Raw genomic sequence first — 26,009 nt, 5'->3', positions numbered from 1 at the left:
GATAAGATTCAGACTGAACATATTTCACAAACTGGTAGTTTTCCCAATACCAAACGTTTGGGACCTAAATCCACCTCCATGCCCATGTGACGGGATATCAGGTCAATCCACCTTACATACAGTTCTGTTCTGTAAATTTTATCAGGAACACCGCAAACTCTGGCTACTGACCCTTTTAAAATCTTGGGGTCTCAGACAATGTAGAGCAGCCATGTTGAGCTTGCAGCTTTTGGACACCGAAGCCACATGTTACCATGTCCTCAATTTTCTGAAATGTATATACAGCCATAGGAAAAACCTTTAAATTTTAATGTTACTGTATATATTTCCGAAATTCTTTTTTGATGCTTTTAAGTAATTGGTAATCAGATCTCACTGAAGATTTTTAATTGTACTGCTTTTATGGATTGTAAAAATCCGAATAAAGTTTATATTTTTGCAGTACTCTCATTACCTTGCACTATGACAGACAACATTCCTAAGGCTGAATGAGTTGGAGGAGGCTGTGACATAGCATCTCAATGGGACTAAGAAGGTCTGGAAAGCATGTGGCAGTTGTTTTGGACTGGGCGGTGGAACATGCTAGATACCTCTAATGATGGAACGTCAAAGTAGGGGACATACCTGTGTGGAAGCCTGGGAGAGAGCTTTAGTGTACTGTCTTTAGGTTTGAGCAGATCTAAATACTGGCAGTACCAACCCATGTTCAATACCTTGTAGTAATTAGTTTGTGAGTAACTAGATCCTTTGGAAGAAGGCTGACAGTAGATACATGAGTTTCAAATCTGGGCACTCTAACCTGTTTTACACATCATATTTGTTTAATCAAACAGCTGGGAGTTACTGATGATGGTCAGTGTGAGTGTAGGTGAAGGTTAGATAAAAGTTATTTGAGAGAATTGTGGAATAGGAGAAGGAAGGCAAACCCAGCCAAGCGTGGGTCTATATATCCTAATGCGAGAGGGGGTGTTGTGTAGTGTCGATCAAGTGGCAGACAATCCGAGAGGGTTGGTGAAATGGATCTAAGAAGGTAGCTGCGGAAAGCTTACCTCAGTGGAATCTATGTGCATTAACCCACAAATTTGAATTTGTACTTTTCTGAAGTTCTTGTACAAAGGTAGAGGAGGTCTCGCTTTACCGTCTCTGTGAGAGTTTCCTTAATGTAATGTAATAGACATTTAAAGAGTGCACGGCTACCTCAGAAGAGGTGTCCCAACGCTAGCAGACGACTAACAAGAGGATCGACCAAGAGGCTATGCTTGAATAAAGAGCCAGGTTTTAAGGCCCTCCTGAACTCTAGTTATGACTCATTCAGGTGCAGGAGGACCGGCAGAGAGTTCCAGAGTTTTGTTATTTCTACCGGAAAGGACCTGTCACCTTGGCAGGCTTTAGAAAAACGAGGAACCGGAAGGAGCCATGAGGGATTGGATCTCAGGACCCGTTCCTGATGATATGGTACAACCTTTGCCTGAGATACTAAAGACCTATGACCCTAGTGGCTCTAAAGGCCAGGGTCAGTGACAAACTCTATCCTCCTGGTTACCGGAAGCCAGTGCCACTGTCTCAAGTGAGGGGAGCTATGATACCGGGGGTGTAACCGCCGAATCAGCCTTGCAGCGGAGTTCTGAATTATTTGTAGCCTGTGAGTCAGATAGGCAGGTAGCCCCAGATAGAGGCTGTTGGCATAGTCCAGCTGTGTAGTCAGCAGAACATGGACCGTGATCTTACGGCATTCCTTCGGCAGTAAGTGTATACATTTCCAAATGGATCTCAGCTTCCAGAATCAAGTAGATGAGATGTGACTTACCTGTGTCGTGAATGATAGATCATTATCAAGCCTGATTCCCAAGTTTCTTGCTGAATCTGCTGGAATTTGGGGCGGATTTAGCTCCATGGGCCACCAGAGATTTGATGGGGGGGCAGTGGGGTGATGCCTGACTGAAGAACAAGACCTCAGTATTTTCTGTATTCAGTTTCCGGCAGTTTCCATTCATCCAGACAGCAACATTTTTCAGGCATTCCTTGAAATTATGAAAGACCACCACAGAATGTTCTTTAAAAGAGAACACCAACTATGTGTCATCCATATAAACCTTCAACAGAAGAGTTAAGCTCTTTCAAAAAGAAGATGAGCAAGGGGTGCATCACATCCACAGTGTGAGGTGTTTCCATGATCAGGAGATACAGCCTGTGAAACCCAGCCTTAAAGTTTCTGGCCTCTTGAGTAGGGAGCTCTCCAGGTGGAACACTTCATAGCTTCACATTTATTGTGGACATCTAGATAAGGAAGGGTTTGTGTGGACCTCTTTGCAGGCCAGGTAAGTCATTATTAGACTGTTGCACACATCACTTGGAAACTAGTGCATAGCATCCAGGTTATTGCTCATTGCACTGATTTTGGAGAGCGGAGCAGGTGAATGCTGGAGTAGCGGGGGCGCAGAGAGCTGGGCATTGCCCTTGCCGAGCTTTCACACTATCAGGGCCTGATTTACTGCTTGAAGTGACAATTGAGGATTACTTTTTTCTGATCCTCAGATTTAGTTGTTGAAATCAAGACCACTTCACAATGGTGCTGATTTGCCGAAGGAGCTCGATGTCGCTTTTCAGGATGAAGCCCAGCAATTAGATTTTCACAATATGGCTAGGAGTAACTCCTGGAGAAATAACACAGTTCATCGACAGTGAGAAAGGGACAAACTGCTCAAAGTGTTCTCTGGATTTAGGAAGATATAAAGAGGGTAAGTGCTCAGTGAAGGGATATTTGTGTGCTGTTGTGGTGAATGAGAGGGGGACTGGGTCGTTTGGATAAGAGCTTCCATTAATATTGCTTAGGATGCCTTCTTTGACTATTGTGATTGGCGCTCCTGTACCCCTTCCTATTGCGCTCATGCCTTTTATCCAACTCAAGGCCATTCCCATCACTGATCACCCCTCGCTATTGAGTGGGCACCACACATACATCCAGAAAGTTTTAAGGGCTAAAGGGGGTGGAAAGAGTGATGCAGTGTAGACATTTAGCACAGTCATGTGTTAAAAAGGATTATTTTCTGTGAAGCCAGTCAAGAAGATTAGTTATTGGCACATACTCTTTACATGCACTCTCACTTTTGGGCTGGACCCATAAACACAATTCAAGGGCATACTAGAGTTATTGACGAGCTCCACAGACTTTCATTTCTCAATAGAATTTTATCAACAGCCGCAATTCAAAATGTACATATCCAGTCACTTACTTATTAATTTTCACTGCCAAACTCTTTTGCTTCTGAAGTGCTAGTTTTGCAGTGAATTGATTATTTTCTTTGCTTTATTTGTTATCTCCCATAGGATTCTTCCGGAGTCGCCTCGCTGGCTGTTAACACAAGGGAAAAGCCAGGATGCTAAAAACCTTCTTCAGAAGGCAGCCAAAATCAACAAGAGAAAAATACCAGAAGAACTGCTTGAGCAGGTAGGGAGCACATGCATGAACACTGTCGATTTGATTATTCTCAAAGTGCAATGAACCCATAAAATTGACTCTTCTTTGCATACAATAGGGGTGATCACACAACTCAACATCACTAATTTATTGAAAATCTGGGGTAGCGCTTTGCGGCCTTCAAGGATTGCACGGACGTCTTTGCAATTGTGATGCTCAACTCACTTAGCTCCCAGCAAGGATGTTGAACAAGCATTCAAAATATTTCTTATGTGTTGAGAATTATTATCCCTATTAAGGCTTCAAATTTATACAATGTGACAGGGATGAGCATATGTCTGGTGCTTTAATACTGCCATCCTTGTGTAAACAATATGGCTGAAGTATTAGTAGTCACAGGACTTAATTAGAGAAAAATTGACTCAGGTTCACCATCTCTTCATTGAGAAAAAAATAATACCTTCCCTACTACACTTAGGGTTTGTGCATCTTCCGCATTTATGAACAAGTAAATGCCGTAATGAAGTAGGAGTCAAGTCAGGGGTTGCATATAGTAGTTAAAGGATCCTAGCCCTGAGATCACCTCCATCTTATTGACCTAATCACAGATTCAAAGGAGAGGTCAGTGCTACTCATGCATTCCAACTGGCGAGAAATTAGTCCGATTCATGGCAGTACTGTGGATTCCCAGTCTCGACAGACATCAAAAAGGAAATTGATGTATTTGAAAGCAGTACACAAGAAAAGGTGTCTCTTGCATCGAAAGACCCTCAGGAAGTTCAGTGACTGGCTTTCTTATATCCCGCCCTTAAAGGATTTGATGTATTGACCTTGTGAACCCTGATCAGTCAACTCTATGTCCTAACATCATTATTAGTTCTGAAAACCAGCAAAGGCCATGCACAGTTGATTCAGGCGGCACAGGCGGTGGGTGGAGGGCCTGGTCTCTTACTAAACCTTGTAATCGGAGCTCTCATGGGTTTAAGCAGCACTGGAACTGGACACAGGACAAGGAAAGAGGGTACACCCTTCATCCAAAGCTTGGTGCGCATAGTCAAAGGCTATATGCAATGTGTTTTAGGACACAGATGGTAGGGGTGCTTGGGTCACACCCTTTCCCAAAGCCATTGGTTGTGTCCATTGGATCTAAGTACACATACTGTGTAACCATGGCAACATTGGAGGTCATGAACAGTGAGTTGGAGGTCGTTATGAATAAGTTGATCCCCATAGCTTGCAAACTCAGTCATAGGTTTCAGTCATAACTTTGAGGTCCCTTCAACCAACATTCTTAGACTAATTGCTACATTGCCATGGTTGACAAAGGGTTCTCAGTAGTATATAAACAGAAGGAAAGGGAGAGACTGTTAAGTGAGATCAACTAGTTCATAGGGAAATCCTTCCTTTTGTTCTTTAATGTCCCTTTTAACAAGTCTGTTCATTCTTTCCCAAATTGTGCATGGTCCTAAATTTAATTTTAGAAAGTTTTGTGAAGATTGACAAGAGGTAACTTTTCTTGGGCGACCTCAAAATGCCATTCAGATTCCCAGAGGAGTGTTTCGTTGAAAAGTACCATAAAAAACTACTGCTGTTCGCTACTATAAACAGTATCAGGCGGGCAACTAGAGCCAAATATCGGGGGGGGGGCTGAAAAATATTTCGGGGGGGGGGGCTAATTCTTCGAACCATAGACAGAATGACTGAAAGAAGGGGTTAAAACACAACAAAAGCCTAATTTACAAGTAAATTGTCTTTTAAAGACCTGTTAAGTACTCGGGTGTGGCTGCAATTAGATCGTCGTCAGCCAGGCTGACACACACGTCGGGGGTTCAATGGGTGTTGTGCGCCTGAACAGTATACTAGCTTTCTGTGTGGTTTGTAATTTGATTTGCTTATGTCCAGGGAAGTCTGAAAAATTGAATATTGAAAAATCTGTTGATACTGAACAGCCTGATCCATGAATACTTTTATATACTGAAAGCCAGCATGCAGGGCTTTAAGAGAGATGAAAAAACGGGAGAGTCTCTCAAAGGGGCGTGGCCCATGTAATTAAGGGCGTGGCTTAAAGCAAGAAGCTGAAAACCTATGTTTAGCATAGTGTGCCGCCGGACTGCAATTTTGCCACTTCTGTCACTACATCCAGATATATATAGCATAACATGCAACATTACACTTACAAGGTGTGGCGCCACGGCTAGGTCGACTGACTCCGGAATCTGGGGATCATGGTTCGATCCCCGGCACTGGCGGCAGATTAGCCCAGCACCACGTGACTCTGGGCAATAGCTTGCTTAATCTTCCCGACGGCCCCCAGCGCCTAGAGACCCTTACAGGTGATTGTGCACTTTACAAATGTGGATTATTACAACAAGCCAGGCCTATTAGCTTCTTCAATAGGTGTTATTTGCATAACATGAATAAGCAACAACTATGGCTCCGTTGTAAACAATATTGAAAATGCTTCAGTTCTGAAATAATGAGACTGGGAAAGACCCATAACGAGTCCCTTTGAAGTTACATCAAAGGCAGTGAATGCTGGTACTGCTGCAGAGGTAAGATCGTTTTCCCATCCTGAGGGTGAGGACAAAAATGGGGTGCCCGATAGTGACCCGTGTCAGCACCTGCTTTTTAGAACTCAGCAGGACCCGTCCCACTGAAAGTCCTGCCAGCCTGCAAATTAATCTGGAATTGGCTTCTCAAACGAATAGTTTTGGGCTACTGTTAGCTCTCCAACTATGTCTCAGTCGCCCCCCCCCCCTACTAAATTGGACGTTTTTGCTTGGTTGAATTAACATATCTATCAACATTGAAAAGCAAGTATTGGAGATGCCAATGTGTGTGCTTACAGGGCTCATAAGTTGTTGTTTTGAGAAAAAAGGTTGAATTTCCAAAATATATTTAAAACTGATATTTGACTGATAAATCAAACCCCACCTTCAGGACAGCCAGTAGCCAAAGTATGAATCACAGATGAGGATTGTTGTCAACATAATAAGGACTGGGCAAATAGCTTTCAGCAAGCCACACCCACTGCATGAGTGCAAGGGTCAGAGAATGACCCATTCTCCCTCTACTCTCATACATGCATAATTAATGTTACTGTATATGCTGATATGCATTGTTAATGAGGGAGCCTTCGTTTACTATATACGTATGACTTCTGAAATGGCATCAGCGATAACATCATTAAGCGTTGACTGCACCGTTGTGATTGGTCAGGGGAGCCTGGGTGCTTACCAATCACAATGCTGCATTGAAGTGTTGTGATTGATCAGTGGGGCCTGCTTCCTGTTCCTCGAGTTTCATGAGGAGAGCAGGAGCAGAGACGCGGGACCTAGCGCAAAGGTTTCATATGCACTACCCGCCCCCCCCCCCCCAAGCCCCTCTCCCCCACTCTCAGACACTGTGCAGTGGCCTTCACCCCTCCTTAGTAATCCTACAGTCCAGCAAGTGTCATGGCGCTTGCACCCAACCATCATAGATCATCTGATTAGACATACGAATGTTTGTGGAAGAAAATAAATCGACCATGCCCCATTCTGTGGCCCTACATTTATTTAAGTCAGCTTGCTCATTTTCATTATTTTCTTAGTGAACTCTACAATTTTTCTTTGTTGAAGCTATCTGAAGGAACGAAAACTGCATCAGGAAACATGCTCGACCTCTTCAGGAAACCACGCCTAAGGAAAATAACGATAATCACATGTTTTTTATGGTAAGCACATTTGTATCATAATGTGAGATTTAAACTGTTTGTATAGTGTCACTTGAGGACATCATCCCCCATCCTTCCCACTGCTTGTCACTCTTCAGTTTATCAGTAGCCAGGACGAAGAATCCATCACTAGAAAGATCAGATAAGTGCAAGACAGCAAACACGCCAAAAAGACGACAGTGCTTTTTTTCATGACAAAATCCAATGTGCATATACAGCTTAGCTTATAGATTTGATTGTTACTAAAATACTGCATTCAACTTTATTGACCACCGACCTAAATGACAAACACTTATAGATGGGTGACAGATGTAAACGTCTGACCAAAATATCACGAAATACGAAGCCTATGCTGAGGTTGAGGCATTCACACATCTGTATGTTTATATATAAAATGTTCTGGAAATATTAAGGCATCGACCAGAAATTTGCTTCCACTGACAATACTCTTATGGGAGAGCAAGAATTCAACTTTTTGGGGATTTCACAAATAATTTTAGGAGAAGTCTAGGAGATCTGTGACAGTTACATGTTTCCAGGAGTACCCAAGTGTGTAAGTATTTATGCATTCAGAATTGTAATCAGGCAACTGGTTGACGTCTAAGTGCAGATATTATCGGGTTGGGAAGTTTGGGCTTGCGGTCAGACTCCTTTCGATCTTGGTGGTTTCTTCTGACCCTCATATCCCTCCAATAGATTGCTTTGATGTTGGTGTCCTGACAGGCACTCCTTGATCCCCCTCATTTCTACCTTTTATAATTTCCCACCACTATGTAGCTCTTGGACCTCCTATTTGTCATAACAGGGTCGGCTTTAAGGCAGTGCGACTGGTGCGGCCTCACCTGGCTCTGACCTGTGGAGGAGGGCTGACCTCAGGGGGAGAGGCGCTGTGTTCAGCAATACCTTATGATTGTAGAGATGGGGGTTACTTTTGCCTGGTGGTAGTGACAGGTTCGAGGAGGCAGTCATAGGGTGTGGGGCACTAATAATGATTGTCGCACCGGGTGCCACCAGTGCTAAAGTCAGCCCTGTGTCATAATGTCCACTCTTGTGTCTTCCTTCTTTCTAGTCATCTATATGTCTAAGGCTGGCGGCTCATTATGCACTGCGTTGTGCCATCCAGTGTGAATACAACAGTTTTGAAGCTGCTTTTTGTATTTCCCAGGGCTCCTCCCTCATTTTCTCTCCCCGACCCCACCGTTCCTCTCCTCCACCAAGTGCTTTTAGATTTCCTGAGTTCAGCAAGGATGGCACTAGCTAATCATATGCTGTAAGGCTTTGCTATAAAGATGTCAAAAGATCTTGTCACTTTCTAGCTCAGCATAGATGGCACGGTGCTAATTCAATGCTTAAAAACTTTGTTAGAAAAACAGACATTTAGGGTGAGCAGATTCAGAGTGTCTCTGGTACGGAGGAGAATAAAAATCCAGCCCAAACAATAAACTGGCAAATTAATCGACCTGGAAGCATTCACAGACAACGCCTCCGGCTACTAAATTTCATGAGGCACAGACTATGACTAAAAGCGAGGGGACAAGAATGCTTGTCTTTCCAGAATACATCTTGAAAAGGCCCGTTGATATTTTAAACAGAGGTAATGTTTTGAGGTTCACTCACTTGATTCCATCTCTGGGGAATGTTTTGGCAAAGGACATTTGCTGAATTGAGTTCCTAAATTCTGGCCTAGGGAACCTTAGAAAACACACCAGAGTCACTTGTGATTACGAAGAACATGGCACAGAGGGTGCTAAAGCACATAGAAATCTTTAAGAATTGGAGCATTTCAATACCTGTCCCTAAGACTACCAGGCATCCTCACCCACTCAAGCGATCTAACAAGAGGAACTCAGGTTAAACTGGAAACAAAGATGTTATTCGGTCGTGAGGAATGCCCTAAGTAAATCTCTAGTACAGATCACAAACTTGGCCAGAGAGAATACCCCGAAACACCCCAACACAAGAGCATCGGACCGGAATGGGGCTGGCTGGCAGGAGCACTCAACACAACCAGAAAGCTGCTATGACAAGGAGAATATAAAACTTTACAGGATAACTACGAATATGTTCTTGGAATATTAGCAGCCTCGCCAGCAAATTGGACCATCACAGACCATGCAGTATTTACATTCCTGCCATGTGGTGTTCTTGCAGGAGACCTGGGCATTGAAAACTGTGCCCCTGGAGGGTTTCAAAAATGTTATCATCCTGGCAACTGAAGCCATAAAGCACGGGCACCAAAAAGGTGGTCTTGCAACCTACTTATCAGCAACTACCAAAATTGAGGGAAAAGAACTCGAGGGAAAACAGGAGGGACTGCAATTTGTATAACCTGCCCTGAAAACATCTGCTGGTCTCCCTGACACCATCCTATCAGTGAAGATTTACATCCACTCCAGCAATAAAGCGAGATTGGAGCTCTCAGTAACCCCTACGGAAAAGCTTTCGAGCTTAAAATGTGGGCAAAGCAACATCCTTCTCATAGTCGAGGGCGACTTTAACATGTGTCTGATGGGAGCTGTGCAACCAAATGAAATTCTGATAGCCCAAGAGTAGCATTGGGGCATAAAGCACCAAGAGAGTTTGACACAGCATAAAAACGACAAGAAAGGCCAGCTGTTATTAGGGACTCCGGCGCATCTCAGGCTTTGGGTCCTGAGCGGTAGCTTCGCTGGTGACAAACCCCCAGGGATATAAATTCATTCTAAAGCAGGAGCATCCCTGATAGCATATACTTTGCTGTGCTTACCTCTAATGCAACAAGTATCCTCCCTTGGCCTCGGCGAAAACCTTGACGGCGATCATCGTCCTCAAGAGATAGTTCCATTAATCTCCCTAGGAGAACTCAAGACCGTAGTTGAACAGGAGGCAACATCTTACACAATCAACAAGAGAATTAAATATACACCTGCCTAACCTTATCCAAGATGGCAAGGAAATACTTGACACAACAAAGGCATTGCAGGATCTCCTGATGAACTGGGAACATTAATCAACTGAATTTTCTGATCTCCCTGAAACAGCAGTAGCTGCTTGTCGAAAAGGCTCTGGGCAAAAGGTTCCCTCTTTCAGCACCCTGAGGAAGAATCACCACATCAGGTGGATAATAAGGTGAGTTAACCAACTTTGAAGGGCATTGAGAAGGGATGTCTTGAGATCTAGGACAGATGCTTTCTGGGCAAAATTGCTGCACATATAAAGAGAAAAAACTCAGCCAGTTTTGGGCGGACAGTGAAGAGCATCAACAACCCTTTGCCCAGGGTGGCAAGCTATAACATCTCTGTAGACACCTGTGCCTGCTTCCTAGCTGCACATTTCAATTCAATGGGCAGAGCACACTCAAAGAGAGCTTCACAGTCACCTACATAACTACCAGGAGAAACAACGAAGCAAGAGCCATAGCTTGCGTCCTAGGTACATATTGCTGTTTGGGACCAAGGATAAGAATGGCCAAATCAGGATGAGGAGCAACACACATAGGCAAACAGCACAACAGGTCAAAGAACAACCACACTAACAAAGTTAATGAATACAGTATTGAGATAAAGCATTCACTCAAAACAACTTATTACGGGTGTGTAACTGGCGCACAAAATCAGACTCCCCGGGAAGCATACTTTTAACAGAGTTGGCCACTCACCTACAATAGATTACATCCTGATAGAGCCAGGATGTGGCATAGGGTCATTGATTTTGCTGCCCGGCCTCAGCACAACAGCGATCGTAACTCATTGATCCCGGAACTGGAGCCACCAGTTTCTCGAATTTGTTCTGTTGTAAAAACATCCCTAGATGAAAGGTTAACACTTACTAATAACAGAAGAAGAATACATTGGTTAGCAATGCAACAAACACCTAGCCAGATGCCTTCTCTATATGAGAGTATTACCTTGTCCCTAAAGGATGCGAATTAGCTTGTATCAGAAGAAGATGTAATAACCTCCATACCAGGGCTTGCTTGCAGAGATTCACAAAGCATTGTTTTCCAAATTGTGCGATTTATTGTTCCCAACAGGAGGTCCCAGTGGAAATAGAAAGTATCAGCACTCCTGGTTTGATGGTAAATGCATTAAATCCAAAGATAGGGTACAAATTAAATGAAAGTGGGATGTATATAAGGAAGCCATTTCTCTAGCAAAATAAAACATGGGAGTTGTATAAATGGGACTCCATGAGAATGGCTCTACTAGTTCATGACTTGAAGGCCTTTTTCAAATATTGTCAACACAGGCTGCAGTGAAGGTGAACAGGCCCACAAGCCCATTATTGTGGCAGAAACCTGGAAAGTGGCCTCATATACCACCCCTGAGGGTAAAGAAATCAACTTAAGCCCAATAAAAAGGCCACAGCAGATGGCACACGGAGAGAATCCAGAGATAACCCTGAAGGAAATACTAAGTGCCCTAAGCAAAGTAGTCCCTCAAAAAGCACTAGGGCTAGATAAAATACTGGGGGATCTCTTCCTCTCAGAGCTGTCAATCTGGGGTCTATATTTGTGGGCTTATTTAATGCAGTATTACAGGGTATGTCATTCCCCACAACATGGACGGGTGCAGAAATTCTTCCAGTCTACAAGAAAAGATCCCCACTACTATCTGCTAATTATAGATCTATTAGCTTAATTGATGTAACACAGAAAATCTTCGCCCGGATACTATTGGCACAACATCTTGAATCACTTCCAAGCTGGTTTTAGGAAAAACACCTCCAGCGTTGATCAAATCTTTAGGCTCTAGCTTTTGCACTGAAGAACAGTAACTCTAGAGGGAGCCAGTCTCTATTTAATATTTGTAAATCTGAAATCGGCTTTCAACCTGGTACCCAGGAACAAGCTATAGTCTGTACCAGGTGACATTGGGGGTCTATACTTATCTCTGCCATAACTTTAGGAGTTTGCACGAAGATAACTATGCTCAAGTTAGCTTTGAGAAGCATTGTGACCTCACCGTGCCTCTTGTAGTGAACAGAGGAGTTAGCCAGGGATGTATGCTAGCCCCCACATTGTTTGTCTATATATCAATGCATTGGTTCACACATTGAATGAGGGGAAGGATATCGATACCCTGAAGATAGCGCATTATAACATATCAGCAATGATGTTTGCTGATGACACTCTCCTGCTCTCCAAGTCACCAGTGGGTATTCAAAGGATCCTTACTAGCTTTGGTGTTTTTTGCAATGATAAAGGGTTAGAGATCAATACTCAGAAGACCAAATATATGCTCTACAATCCAGCATGCACAACACTCTCTAATGCCTGTCTGAAAGGCACCCGCTAGAGAGGGTATTGGGATATGAATATCATGGGGTTATCCTAACGGAAAAATGGAATGGGCATCACAGATTGATAAAACAAGCCTTAAGCTAGCACAGTCAACAGGAGGGCTGGCTAAGATAATTAGGAATTCTTTCTGCAAACATGTGGGCCCTGATCACCGAAGTCTATAAAGTGCAAATTAGGGGTGCCGCTATGTATAGGGCTAAACTCTGGGGGCATTGACCTACAAAAAACATAATTGAGAATAATTTTATCAGGTGACTATTTGGACTTCCTATTAGCATTCCACTCGTTCCTTTGCGTTTGGATCTTGGTGTGAGACCGATCACAGAGGAAATAGGTGTCATACCACTAACCTTCTGGTTACGCGGGGGGGGCGTGGCTAGCCGGGCAGCGAAATGGCCGCTCTGTGAGTGAGCTCCGCCGGCTGCATCATCTAATCCTGCATTAATCCTGCTCCAAGACCCTGGAGGCCCCTGATCTGACCGGGAGTCGATGACACACACCCGTTGGATCCTGCCACCGAAGTTTGAAACGCAAAACTTGCTGAGTTACGGAGATATCGCTGTGGGAAGATAGCCCGGGTTGCGCGCCTTCTAGGCCCCGCGGCTGCGGAGCCGGACGCTGGCGCCGCGGCCTACTACAGACCGCGGCTTGTGAGGCCGCTAGTGATAAGGCGAGTCAAGACGCGGATGCCTGGCTTCGGGAGAGTCGCCGCCCTGGAACAAATCAGTGAGTCCCTGTTGCCCTGAGGACATGGCCTGAGGCGCGGCAAGGCCAGCGGGCGAGGAAGACCTGACGATCCCCCCTTGGGCGGTAACCTTGCTGGGACTCCGGAACCAGGTCGGCCATCTTGCGGGAGCTGCTTGGAGATACTGGGAATCAGCTGCCGGGCCGCGGCCCGACTGTCCTGTAGCCGAGAGGCTGTTCTGACCTTAAGACCCAAACCTAAGCTGACATTTGCACTCCTTTCGCCTGCGCTGCACTGCTGTTTGGATCGGTCCAGTTAAGTGGGCCTCCCTCGCTGCTGTGAAAACGGGCCGCGGGATTGGTGATCCCGCCATTTTGTACACTGCGGGCACTCTGGGCTCCGTGCTGCGGTCGACGAGCACCCCGAAGCACCATTAACGGTTTGAGTTGGCCTGAAAGTATACTCATCGGAGATTTGCTACTATGAATACTGCTCCCCACCGGACACTGCGTACGGGACGCTCGTGGAAGTGCAGTTTGGGCGGCCTGCCGAGTGCCGTACAACTGCCGCTGTGATGGGGAAAAATGAAGCTAAACAGCCCAAGATAAGCTTCGAGAACAGGCGCCCGCCTAAGCAGTCGGCGACTGAGACAGATGGAGGCGAGCCGTCGTCGCAGTCTGCTCCGGCGGACATTGACTTTGGGGCGCTAATAATGGAGGTGCGATCTAGCCTGAAAAGCATCGACACCAAACTGGATGCAATGTCCTCCCAGCTGGAGTCGGTGAAGACCAAGGTGGACGCCCATGAAACCAGGCTGGATTGCTTGGAGAATAGGCAGACCGAATGCTGCGAATTTCAACAGCAGACCAAGCAACATATCACGAATCTGGAGAGGGAACTGGAAAGCCTACGAGCTAAGTCGGATGATTTGGAAGCGCGTTCCCGTAGGTCTAACATCCGAATTACTGGAATTCCCGAAGACGACGAACACCGGCAAGATGGAGGTGTTTGTAACGGACCTGTTACACAAACTTTTCGACCCGGCCCTCTCGTCGGTCTTCACGGTCGCGAGAGCGCATAGGTCGCTTGGCAAGAAACCGCCGGTGGGTGCACCGCCTCGTCCCATCCTTGCTAAATTGCTCAATTTCCAAGATAGGGACCTCTTCCTGCGTCTGGCTAGGGAAAAAGGTAGGATCACGCACAAAGGGAACAACATCTCCTTTTTCCCAGACTTTACCCCCCTGGTGCAAGTGGCCCGTAAGGAATTCATTCCGGCTAAGAGACTGTTGGTGCAAGCTGGGGTGCAATATGCCCTGTTATATCCGGCGAAACTGAAGGTGATCCATGACAACACCACGCACTTCTTCACGGATGCACAATCCGCCCTCAAATTTGCTAAACACATCAATGGTCCGGGGGCAAGACGGAAATCGCCGAGATTGGAAGACGACTCTGCACGGCTCAGTGATAATGATTGATAGTGCTATGACTGTAAGTACTGTGCTGTAATTGCGTTTTGCTCACGCCCTACTTCGGGGCTCAGATGTCCCCAGCACCCTCTATTGTAGTGCGAACATTGACTGTGGCGGGAGAGGGGACCTGGCGTGTATCCCCTCCGCACTCCTGCTGCTACTAAGGCTTTGTTGCCTGTATTGACATTGCTGGGGGGCTGTTGATAGACCCTGGGGAGTGGGTAACCTCCGGGTTCAGGAGCTGTACACCCGCATGCAGCCACCCTGTTCACACAGGGGTGTAAGCCGGGAGCACCACGCCCTCATGGGGTGTCTCTCACTGTTTTTGTCGTTAGTTTTCCATCATGCTTTTCATGTCTTTCTATGGGATATGTCACAACCTGATTGGGGGGTTGGTGAGGGTGGGGGGAGGTGGGGGGTGTTCGGAGAGTTGTTGTTTCTAGTTATAACATGGTGCACTGTGAACTACTCTATATTTTCCTTTTTGCGCAGGGGGTCGGTGTGTGGGACGTGTGCGGGGTTTGAGGGACCGGGGGGGACAGCCGGGTGGTGACCCTGCAGCCTTCATGACACTTCAGGCATGGGGGGGTTAAACTGTGGACCTGGAACATTCGAGGCCTTGGGGATTATAAGAAAGCCCAGCTGATGCATAGTACGCTGACTAGACATAAAGTGGACATCTGTTTTTTGCAAGAGACTCACCTTAATACAACCCATTCGCCCAGGCTGAAACATTCGAGGTGGTCAAATGTTTATTCTGCCATTTATTCTAACTATGCTAGGGGGGTGGCTATACTTGTACGAAGGGGATTGGATTGGCGGGAACACACTTGTGTGCTGGACAAGGAGGGGCGTTATGTTATACTACATGGTTCGTTGCAGGGGCGACCAATTATACTGTCTGCTATTTATGGTCCGAATGTTGATGACCCAGACTTCTTTCGGAGTGTCTGGGCACAAATTGCACTGCTGGACTGTCACTCGATTGTTGTGGGAGGTGAATTTAATGTTGTGTTGGATGATGACATGGACAGGAGAGGTGCGAGTAGGCCCACACATGCTCGAGCGTGTCAGGCTGTCCTGGATGTAATGGAAGAAGGATTGCTGTCGGATGTGTGGAGGGTTAGACATCCGGGAGAGAGGGTGGGAACTTGGCACACGTGCCATCAATCTGCCTGGTCCCGCTTAGACTTCTGGCTGGTGTCGCCTGGGATGGCGACGTGGGTGATGGGAACAGACATCCAGGCTAGATCACTCTCATATCACGCCCCCTGCATGCTGGAGTTGCGCATACCCGATACTATACACAGAGCATTCACATGGCGCCTGCCCCCTCACGCACTCACGGATCAGGTGTTCACTGAGGAGATCCAAGCGGATATTGTCAAATATTTTGCTGAGAATGAGGGCTCCGCCTCCTCGGAGGCCATTGTGTGGGACGCCTTCAAAGCAGTTATCAGGGGCCAATGCATAGCGAGGCAGGCGGGGGTACTGCGCACTATCCGTCAGACGCTAGCCCAGTTGGAGCGGGAGTTGGTAAATTTAGATCTGGCCTTCTGCCGGGAGCCGACTTTGGAGCTTGCGGGCAGCTTAAAATCCAGGATACTTGCCTTTAATGAGGAGGTGCAACGGGAGGTTAAGTTCCTAGGGAGACAGGCTGAGGCCCGTAGATACGGGGAGGGGGATAGGCCCAGTAGAACCCTGGCTAGATTGATAGCTCCACGCGCACGGACGCATTACATACATACTATTCACAATAGCGAGGGATCCCTGGTCATGGGCCAAGAAGCCGTATTACACGCCTTCACTGAATTCTACACGTCCCTATACACTTCCAGACAGCCCAATGTCCCTATATCCTTGGAAAGTTTCCTGGACTCCATTGCCCTGGTCTGGTTTAATGATCACCACAGGCAGTACATGGACCTCCCAGTAACCGTGCAGGACAGGTAATCAAAAGCATGCCGGCCAACAAGGCCCCTGGGCCTGATGGCTTGACAACGACCTTTTACAAAACGTATGCAGAGGAACTAGCGCCGAAACTGCACTTGGTGTTTGTAGAAGCCCTTGAACTGAACTCCCTTCCAGACTCCATGCGGGAGGCCTTAATCATCACACTGTTGAAGCCTGACAAGGATGAACTGTTCTTGGACTCCTATCGACCCCTCTCCCTAATTAATGTGGACGCAAAAATCTATGCCAAGGTTATCGCAGACAAACTGCTGCCAATGTTGCCAATCATAGCACTCCCTGACCAATCTGGATTTATCCCTGGCTGTGCCACTTCGCAGAACCTCAGGACCATCTTCTCTATCCTACATTATTTACACCCCTCGGTTCAGGCTGCGGTGGTGTTCCTCGACGCCACCAAGGCGTTTGACTCCTTGGAGTGGCCCTACTTGTTCAGAATCCTGAGTAGGATGGGATTCAGCCGTAACTTCATAACCCTCATCAAACTGCTGTATGATACACCCAGAGCCAGGGTGTGTGTGAATGGCCTTGTATCGGCACCCTTTACCATCACTAGAGGGACCAGACAGGGGTGTCCACTGTCTCCCCTTCTTTTTGCCATAGCAATGGAGCCACTAGTGGCCAGAATTCGGCAACACCATACAGCGAGGGGACTTGGATTTAGCTCCCGTAGTCTGCTGATCTCGCTGTATGCGGACGATGTCACCCTGTATGTTATCAACCCCACAGAAAACATGAACCCACTACTCCGCGAATTCGTACGCTTTGAGGGCCTGGCGGGAGTTTCCATCAACTGGTCGAAATCTGTGGCGTTCCCTCTGACTGACGTGACCGGTCGACCACCACCTGATTACCCCCTGCGTTGGGAAACTGACGCTGTTAAATATCTGGGAATCTGGGTCAGCAGAGATGTGCAGGAATTATGGTCTCTTAACTTTGGCAGGGCGGTGGACTGGCTGGAAAGGAAAATAGAAGTCTGGAACAAGCTTCCCCTCTCCCTGGTTGCGAGGATAGCGCTGGCCAAAATGGTGGTTCTCCCGAAATTTTTATACCTTTTTGTCAACATCCCGCTGCCAATGATGGCGCACTTTCACGCGCGCGTCCGATCTCTGCTCCTGACTTTGGTATGGTCTGGGGGACAGGCGAGGGCTTCCTGGGACCTGCTCACGCTCCCACTACTGCAGGGTGGTCTTGGTGCACCGGATTTGAAGTTATATTCCCTATGCGCACAGGCGCAATTCTTACATTTCTGGGTCTTTCCCACTCCCTACCAGCCACATGTGGCGGTGGAGCTGGCAGCTGTAGCCCCATCGCCGTTACGCGTGGCGCTCTATGGTAAAGTCTCGCGCCCCTCGAAAGACGTGGACACCGTAGAAATGATTCGCTGGTCCTGGCGTGAACTACAGAACAGAGCGGGACTCACCTTACTCTATGCGCCAGCTATTCCCCTACGGAGCAACCCGATGTTACCCTGCTTGAGTGCCAGAGGTGACTCCCTCACAATTCGTGGGAAGCGTTTGCACACCTTTGCGGATGTATACCCTGACGGTACATTCGGGGAGCTGGGCGCTTGTGAGGCTGACCGACCTGACTCCTTTGCTGACGCACTCCTATACCACTCTCTTAGGGAATCTTGCAAGAAACTGTGGCCCCAATTCCCAGAAGCGCCGCCGACACTTGATGCCCTCCAGAATCTGCTTTCGAGACCCTCGCCCAAAAAGCTAGTGTCTAGACTCTATAATTGCATGCAGGAGCAGGCCCCGATAACAGTACCTACAGCCAGGCAGGCTTGGACTGCTGAGCTGGTAGACCCTCTGACAGATGAGATATGGGAATATTGCTGTAAGCAACTGACGGCGTTGTCTCCGAATTACCGTTTACGGCTAGTCCATTTTAAGTTCCTACATCGCTATTATCGCACGCCGATACTGCTGCACCGAATGGGCATTCGCGCTGATGCATCCTGCTGGAAATGCGGCGGGGAGGATGCGTCCTTCCTTCATGTAGCATGGAGCTGCCCCAGATTAGGAGAGTACTGGTCGGACATATTCACTGCCATTAACCAAATACTACACAGGACTGATACACCTTCTCCACTGCTGGGCTTGTTAGGCTATGTCATAGACACGGAACCCTGTGATAGGAAATTACACGCGCTGCTGCTCCTTTACGCCAAGCGACAAGTGTCATTGCACTGGGGCCGGAAGGCTCTGCCATCATTCACAGCGTGGGTTAGGGATGTGACGTATGGTCATGCACAGCTCACACATTACTGGGAGACAATGCCTACTGCTTCTAGGCCTAACGACATCTGGGAGCCCTTCCTGCAATGGACTAGAGAGCGCGCTGGCTCGGATGCTTCCGGCATGTCACCTGACGTGGGCATCTCGGATGATATGGGGTAGGGGCTTGTGGATGTGTGAGTGCTGTTGTTGATCTGGTAGTTTCTAACTGTGCGAGCTTGCTCTGGGGCTGTGATACAATACCCGACTCCTGCCCCCTGGACACTCTGACACTACACAGTATGGTCCTTCCCGTCCCCTCTGAGACCGCGCGCACCGATACTTCACCTTCTTCCTCCATCCCCCTCTCCCCCCCCTCCCTGCGGTTGTAACCTGGCTCTGCCACTGATTGATGCTGTTTTATGGTTGCCCAGCACGGGCACACACGACCCTCTGTATGCGTGCAATGATGTGTGCTTGATGTTACAGACATGCACCGATGTTCGTTGCTTTTCTTTCTCGTTGTTGGTTGGGGTGGGATGGGCAAAAACAGTGGCCGTAGACATAGTTCTTCCATATTGCCGGTTCAGCAGGCTGTGGCCTGTTGATCTCTACAGTGTCGCGAGGCAGCACTATCACTTGGAGATCCGTCTGGCTGTCTACGGCGCTGCAAAAATTGTAAGACCACTTACCGTGCTAATGTCACACTGCTGTTATATGTATCATTACTGTACCACGAGCTTCTTCTATGAGTCATGCCACCCGACTGTTTGTGTCACTCCTTATGGTTCAACACTTTTGTGTGCTGTTTGCTTTCATAGCGGCCTGCCTCCGGGTTGTTGGTGTGACGCATTGTAACTTTTATTTCTTTTTTGCCAATAAATGTCTTACACCAAAAAAAAACAAAAAAAAACTTCTGGTTACGCATATGGGCGCCCCCTGAATTGGTAGCTTTTAGATCTGAGCTTAAAGGAGTCATGGGTCTTCCAGGGGCAGGGAAAATAGCATGGCTCTCATTCATTAGGAATACATTCTATAGTATCGGAAGAATGAGTATGTGGAGTGACCCAGAAACATTGTGTCCCGCAATAACAATAAAGGAACTGGCTAGGAGTTAAAGAGGAAAAACATGCTCACCTACAAGAGAGTTCAGTATTAGGCTCTCTTCCAGTAATCTTTATGAAAATTAAAGACAACTATAATTTGGAGCCTTTTTTAAACGAGATAGAGGCACCATTAGCAAGGAAGCTATATGTACCTTTTAGGCCTGGTCACTGCCCCTGCGTTCATTTTCCAACAGGTGGGCGGGCACAAATCTTTTAGGGTACCTAATTGTACTAATGTAGAGGAAACTGAACTGCATGTTTTCTTTTTTTGCCCCAGTTATAAAAAAAAAGCTATATCAAGATGGTTGATACACCTGTACAGGAATCTGGGGACCGTTCACTGTGCAGCAGCATTTGAGCTCCTGAAATATAACACCAAATAGCCGATTGTATTTACAGTTTGGCGCTTCCTATATTCTGTGTGGTGTACATGCAAGTCTCTTCTGGGCTCTAAGATTTAGATTTAAGCTAATTGACATCTCATGAGGGGTTAAGACCAAGCCACATAGTGAGGGGGCAGGAACTTTAGTTGGAGCTCTGAGGTGGTTGAAACCAGCCAATGACTAATCTACCATTGGTTTATGTTTTACATCGCACCCATCATCAGTAGGGTATTAATACTCTCCGAGACCTCATATTCCTCCCCAGGCCCAATGATTATCCCCTCCCTAGTGGGTTTAAATCAAGATGGATTATAGATCCACCAGTTCTAGCAGGGTCATGCAACTTAATGGGCAGGATTCACAGTTGGAGTCGCTTGGACACATTGTAACCACTTTATGGTTAAGGTGGTTATAGAGGGACCATAGGCAACTTTCCAATTTTCAATAGTTCAACACCATAATTAGGACTTTACATTTCATTTTTTCTGTTTGAGGGAGATTCAAACACTCAGTTCTAAAGACTTTTTAACAGGGTGCATTACATTTGGTTTAATCCATAGGGTAGTAGGCATATGCTGTCGTGAGGGTACATGAACTTCTACCACTAGACCCATTGCAGCTCCGCTCCACATCTATGATCACAAGGCTGTGAACTCAGCTCTCTATGATGCTGAACCCTGGGGGTTTGAAACCTTGGATGGTCTCCAAACCACAGAGGTTACATTTCTGAGAGCCCTGGTCGCATTCCCACAGAGTACTCGCTGGGATACCCTCAGGCTGGATTTGGGCCGATCCACTATTGCTGAGAAAGCTGTGCTCCGACCTCTCTTGTTCTGACTGCGCCTTAGGAGTACTACTGAATTGCTCCCATATGCCGTTGTCCTATCTGAGGTCATTGTCCTGGATCATTTCAAGAAAAGTAGTTGGCTTCATAAACTGAAAAGCCTGCTGACCTCAATAGGTCTTGAGGGATTATGGGATGTTTGGGATCCTGCATTACTTCCAAGCAAGGCTCACATTAATAAATATTATTGGGATCGGGTGGACCAGTCTTCTACAAGCCATCACCAATGGGGCCGCCTCACATTGGATTTCCTCGAGATTAAATTGACAAGTAAATATAAAAAATATCTAGAGGTCATTACAGCTCCGTTGGACAGAAAGTTGTATATGCAATTTAGATTCAACTCCATCCAGTAAATGTATTCTTGCATCCTGGGGGAAGTCCCCTGCTTGTCTGGGGTCATATCCAGGATGTCTTTTATTTTGGGAGACAATAGCACATATACTATTTACATGCCCACTTTATAGTACTCCAATGTTGAGATGGCTAGTCCCTCTTTGCAAGAGCCTTGGAACTTGTTGCCATCAAACAGCACTGCACATCTCAAAATCTGATGCCAGCCTTCTGATAGTATGCGCAGTTGCAAAGTTCTTAGGCAAGATGGTGGCTATTCTAAGAGCGTATCTGAAAACCACCATTTAAGTATTTTTGGCAGAGGCTCATAGAGCCTACTAATCTTAATTCTTGTATTCTGCTGGGTTTATCCTATATAGTCCTTTTATTCAAAATCAATTTTATAGTTTCTAACTGATACTGTAAGCACCTTAACCCTAATGTACTGTATACATTTGCACTTTATATTTTTTGAGGCAAGTGGTATCCTTGACGGGGACAATGTAATCTCTACCTGGACACTTCTCCGACAGTATCTTCATTAAGCAATGGACAACAGAGTTATGTAATTTTAAGACACTCCGAGTACCAGGTGGAAATGGCTTAACCAGGATATCCCTGGCTGTCTGGTCATGCTAGCATTCACACGTTGACCATTTTATTGCAACACTTGTGCATATCTGTATCTTTGTTATCTGGACATTCATTTTTAAAGAGTTTTTTTTATCTACTAACTGTTCACTTTTGTATTTTTAAATATTGGATACTGGAGCATAACGTATGGGCAAAACTTTTATGGCATTTCTGCCGGAATTAAGTATGATGATGGTACATGAACTGTGGCGTATAACATTATGGGCTCGATTCTGATCCAGTAAAATGCGCTCCGAATCGTCGTACGGAGCAATTTTCCCCTTACGAATCGAACCCGTACACGTCCCCGTACGTACGACGGAGTACGATCCGTACCAGGAGCCAAAGACCGTACGAGTCATACAGGACTCCGTACGACTAAAATATCCGTACGAGTCTCACTCGGAACCCGCTGTACGTGACGTCGCAACGGTTCGCGGCTGGTTTTTACGACCCAGCAAGTACGATTCGTGTCGGGTACGCAACGTACGACCCTTTTTTTACGGGAGCTGGAAACAGCCGTAAACGCATAGTTCGGGCCGAAACAAGTACAGAAGCCCCCCCCCCCCGGGAACGCCGCGTACCCCCCATGATCGCCGAGGTACGCGCCGTACCCCTGCGATCATGTGGGGTACGTGGCGTACACCCAGCGTACATGGGGTACGCACCGTACCCCATGTACGGTGGGTGTACGGTGCGCACCCCGTGTACGCTGGGTGTATGGCCCGTACCCCACATGATCGCAGGGGTACGGCGCGTACCCCGGCGATCATGGGAGGTACGCGGCGTACGGTGTGTTTGTGATTGAGCGCTTTTCCGTACGAATCGCTCTTACCTGACGCGGACCGTACGAATAGCGTCCTGATCACCCGGTCCGGATCGTACTCGCCGGGTCGTACGGTGTGTTTACGAGTCGTATGGATTCGGTTACGAATACGATTCGTACGGGGGATTTTTTTTACCGGATCGGAATCGAGGCCTATATGTAATTAAGGACATCTCTGGGTCATTTGAATATGTATTTTAACAACAGTTATTATAATGTAATCTAATGTAAGATTTTATTGCATTTACACTTTTATGGTCTATCGACTGAAAAAAAGTATGAAATGGTATTAAGATATAAATTCTCTTATAGCCCCAAAAGCCAGATAGAACCCAATTTATCAATTTGCACTCAAAACATCAAAAAGCAAAATTTCCAATGTGTGCCAAGAAGGGGCCCTGGTCCAAATGGGATTCGACAAGCAATCTTTAAGGAAGAATCATCCTACTTGGCAAAGTTAGATCCACTCTAAAATGTTGTCCTTGACAACGGCAGAGTCCCCGCCTCGTGGAATGGCTCAGTGATTTTGCCAATGTTCAAAGGGGGAGAAAAAGGCAAGCACAAGAATTACCACCTAGCGGCACTGATAGGCAATGAAGCAAAATACTTTCCAGGAACTATTCTGGAGGAAATACAGACTTAGGGGGATAATTACCACTAAAGTGGCAAATCGTGGCATTAAGCCAAGAAGGCTAATACCACACTCTGTCACTTTAGAAACGGCAACTGGTCATAATATCGATTACAGAATATCGATTGGACAAAATATCGAGTAAAAAATATCGAGTATAGGGAAATATCGAAAGAAAGAATATCGAGGTCCAAAATATCGTTAACTGAAACAGTAATAAAATATCGAAAAGAAAAATATTGAATCAAAAATATCGAGTAGTTATAATATCTATTTTTTAGTGTTGGTAAAAATATCTATAATATAAATATCGATTGTTAAAAATATAATAAAAACCTTTAAAAAAATAATATGTGTATAAAATGAAAAAATAGTTATATTTAGTCAATATTTGTAATGTAAGAAATGTGTAATTTATTAGAAATATATATCTTTTATGGACGGGATGTTGGGTTATTAGGGGATAAGGGTGGGGAGTAATTTTTGTATGCAAATAATAAAATAAATATTATAAATAATTAGTTAGAATAATAAAAAAAATTATTTAATGAAAATATTAATAATTAAAATAATTTATTTTAAAAAAAATATTTAAAAAATACAACAGAAAGTAAATTTTTAGGAGCGGGATGTTGGGTTATTAGGGGATAAGGGTGGGGAGTAATTTAAAAATTAGTATCAAAATTAAAAAAAATAGTATAAAATAAAAATTTGAATAAAAAAAGAAATTAAAATTATTTTAAAAAAAATAAAATATTTAAAAAATGTTATTACATTTTATTAAAAAAACAAATTAAATGTAATGTTTAGGAGCGGGATGTTGGGTTATTAGGGGATAAGGGTGGGGAGTAATTTAAAAATAATTTGTAAAAAATAAAAAAAAGTAAATAATTATATTTATAGTAATTAAGAAAAAATATTTTTAAAAAAATTTAAATTTTTTTTAAAAATGTCATTTATAAAAATAAATTAAATTAAAATTTGAAAATTTACAAATATGAAATAATATAATGAATTACATTGAAATTAAACATTTTGACAAAAAAAATAAAAAGAAATATGGAAAAATAAAATAATTGATAATATATGAAATTAAAAAATGTAAAAAGTTTCAAATAATAAAATTTCAATAACACATTATAAAAAAATAAAATTTTAATATTTCAAAACATTTGAAATTTATTTCCTAATATTGGGGGGAAAATTGTATAATCATAATTTAAAATTAAAAAGTTTAAAAAATAATACATATTTATAATGGGTTACTGTCCAGCACCTTCCCTAATATTTGGCTGACTGGAGTTGGAATAGTAAATTATAATGGGTCAGTGTCCAGCACCTTCCCTGATATTAGTATTGCTGGAGTAGGAATAGTAAATTATAAAGGGTCAGTGTCCAGCACCTTCCCTGATATTTTTCTGACTAGAGTTGGAATAGTAAATTATAATGGGTCAGTGTCCAGCACCTACTCTGATATTAGTATGGTTGGAGTTGGAATAGTAAATTATAATGGGTCAGTGTCCAGCACCTTCCCTGATATTGGTCTGACTGGAGTTGGAACAGTAAATTATAATGGGTCAGTGTCCAGCACCTTCCCTGATATTTAATAGACGGGAGTTGGAATAGTAAATTAAAATGGGTCAGTGTCCAGCACCTTCCCTGATATTAGTATGGCTGGAGTTGGAATTGTAAATTATAATGGGTCACTGTCCATAACCTTCCCTGATATTTGTCTGACTGGAGTTGGAATAGTAAATTATAATGGGTCAGTGTCCAGCAACTTTCCTGATATTTAATAGATTGGAGTTGGAATAGTACATTATAATGGGTCAGTGTCCAGCACCTTCCCTGATATTTGTATGGCTGGAGTTGGAATAGTAAATTATAATGGGTCAGTGTCCAGCACCTTCCCTGATATTTGTCTGACTGGAGTTGGAATAGTAAATTATATTGGGTCAGTGTCCAGCAACTTCCCTGATATTTAATAGACTGGAGTTGGAATAGTAAATTATAATGGGTCAGTGTCCAGCACCTTCCCTGATATTTGTATGGCTGGAGTTGGAATAGTAAATTATAATGGGTCAGTGTCCAGCACCTTCCCTGATATTTGTCTGACTGGAGTTGGAATAGTAAATTATATTGGGTCAGTGTCCAGCAACTTCCCTGATATTTAATAGACTGGATTTGGAAAAGTAAATTATAATGGGTCAGTGTCCAGCACCTTCCCTGATATTTGTATGGCTGTAGTTGGAATAGTAAATTATAATGGGTCACTGTCCAGCACCTTCCCTTATATTTAACTGACTGGAGTTGGAATAGTAAATTATAATGGGACAGTGTCCAGCACCTTCCCTGATATTTAACTGACTGGAGTTGGAATAGTAAATTATTAAGGGTCAGTGTCCAGCAACTTCCCTGATATATTTCTGATTGGAGTTGGAATAGTAAATTATAATGGGACAGTGTCCAGCACCTTCCCTGATATTTGT

The 26,009-nt window shown here is 44.9% G+C and overlaps 1 protein-coding gene across 2 annotated transcripts in view; it reads left to right on the top strand.

The window, feature by feature from the left end:
• Positions 1-26,009, top strand: part of LOC147684976 (solute carrier family 22 member 13-like) — a 334,900-nt gene that overhangs the window by 191,214 nt on the left and 117,677 nt on the right. For both annotated transcript variants that reach the window (XM_086940876.1, XM_086940875.1), the window contains exons 5-6: positions 3,328-3,448; positions 7,039-7,133. In XM_086940876.1, coding sequence (XP_086797002.1) covers positions 3,328-3,448; positions 7,039-7,133 — 216 coding nt within the window. The remainder of the gene's footprint in view (positions 1-3,327; positions 3,449-7,038; positions 7,134-26,009) is intronic.

Source organism: Lissotriton vulgaris, chromosome 10 (genome assembly GCF_964263255.1).
Source record: "Lissotriton vulgaris chromosome 10, aLisVul1.2, whole genome shotgun sequence".
In the NCBI taxonomy this organism is placed as follows: Eukaryota; Metazoa; Chordata; class Amphibia; order Caudata; family Salamandridae; genus Lissotriton; species Lissotriton vulgaris.
The sequence above is the reverse complement of the archived record's forward strand: the minus strand, read 5'-3'. Positions and strand labels throughout refer to the sequence as shown.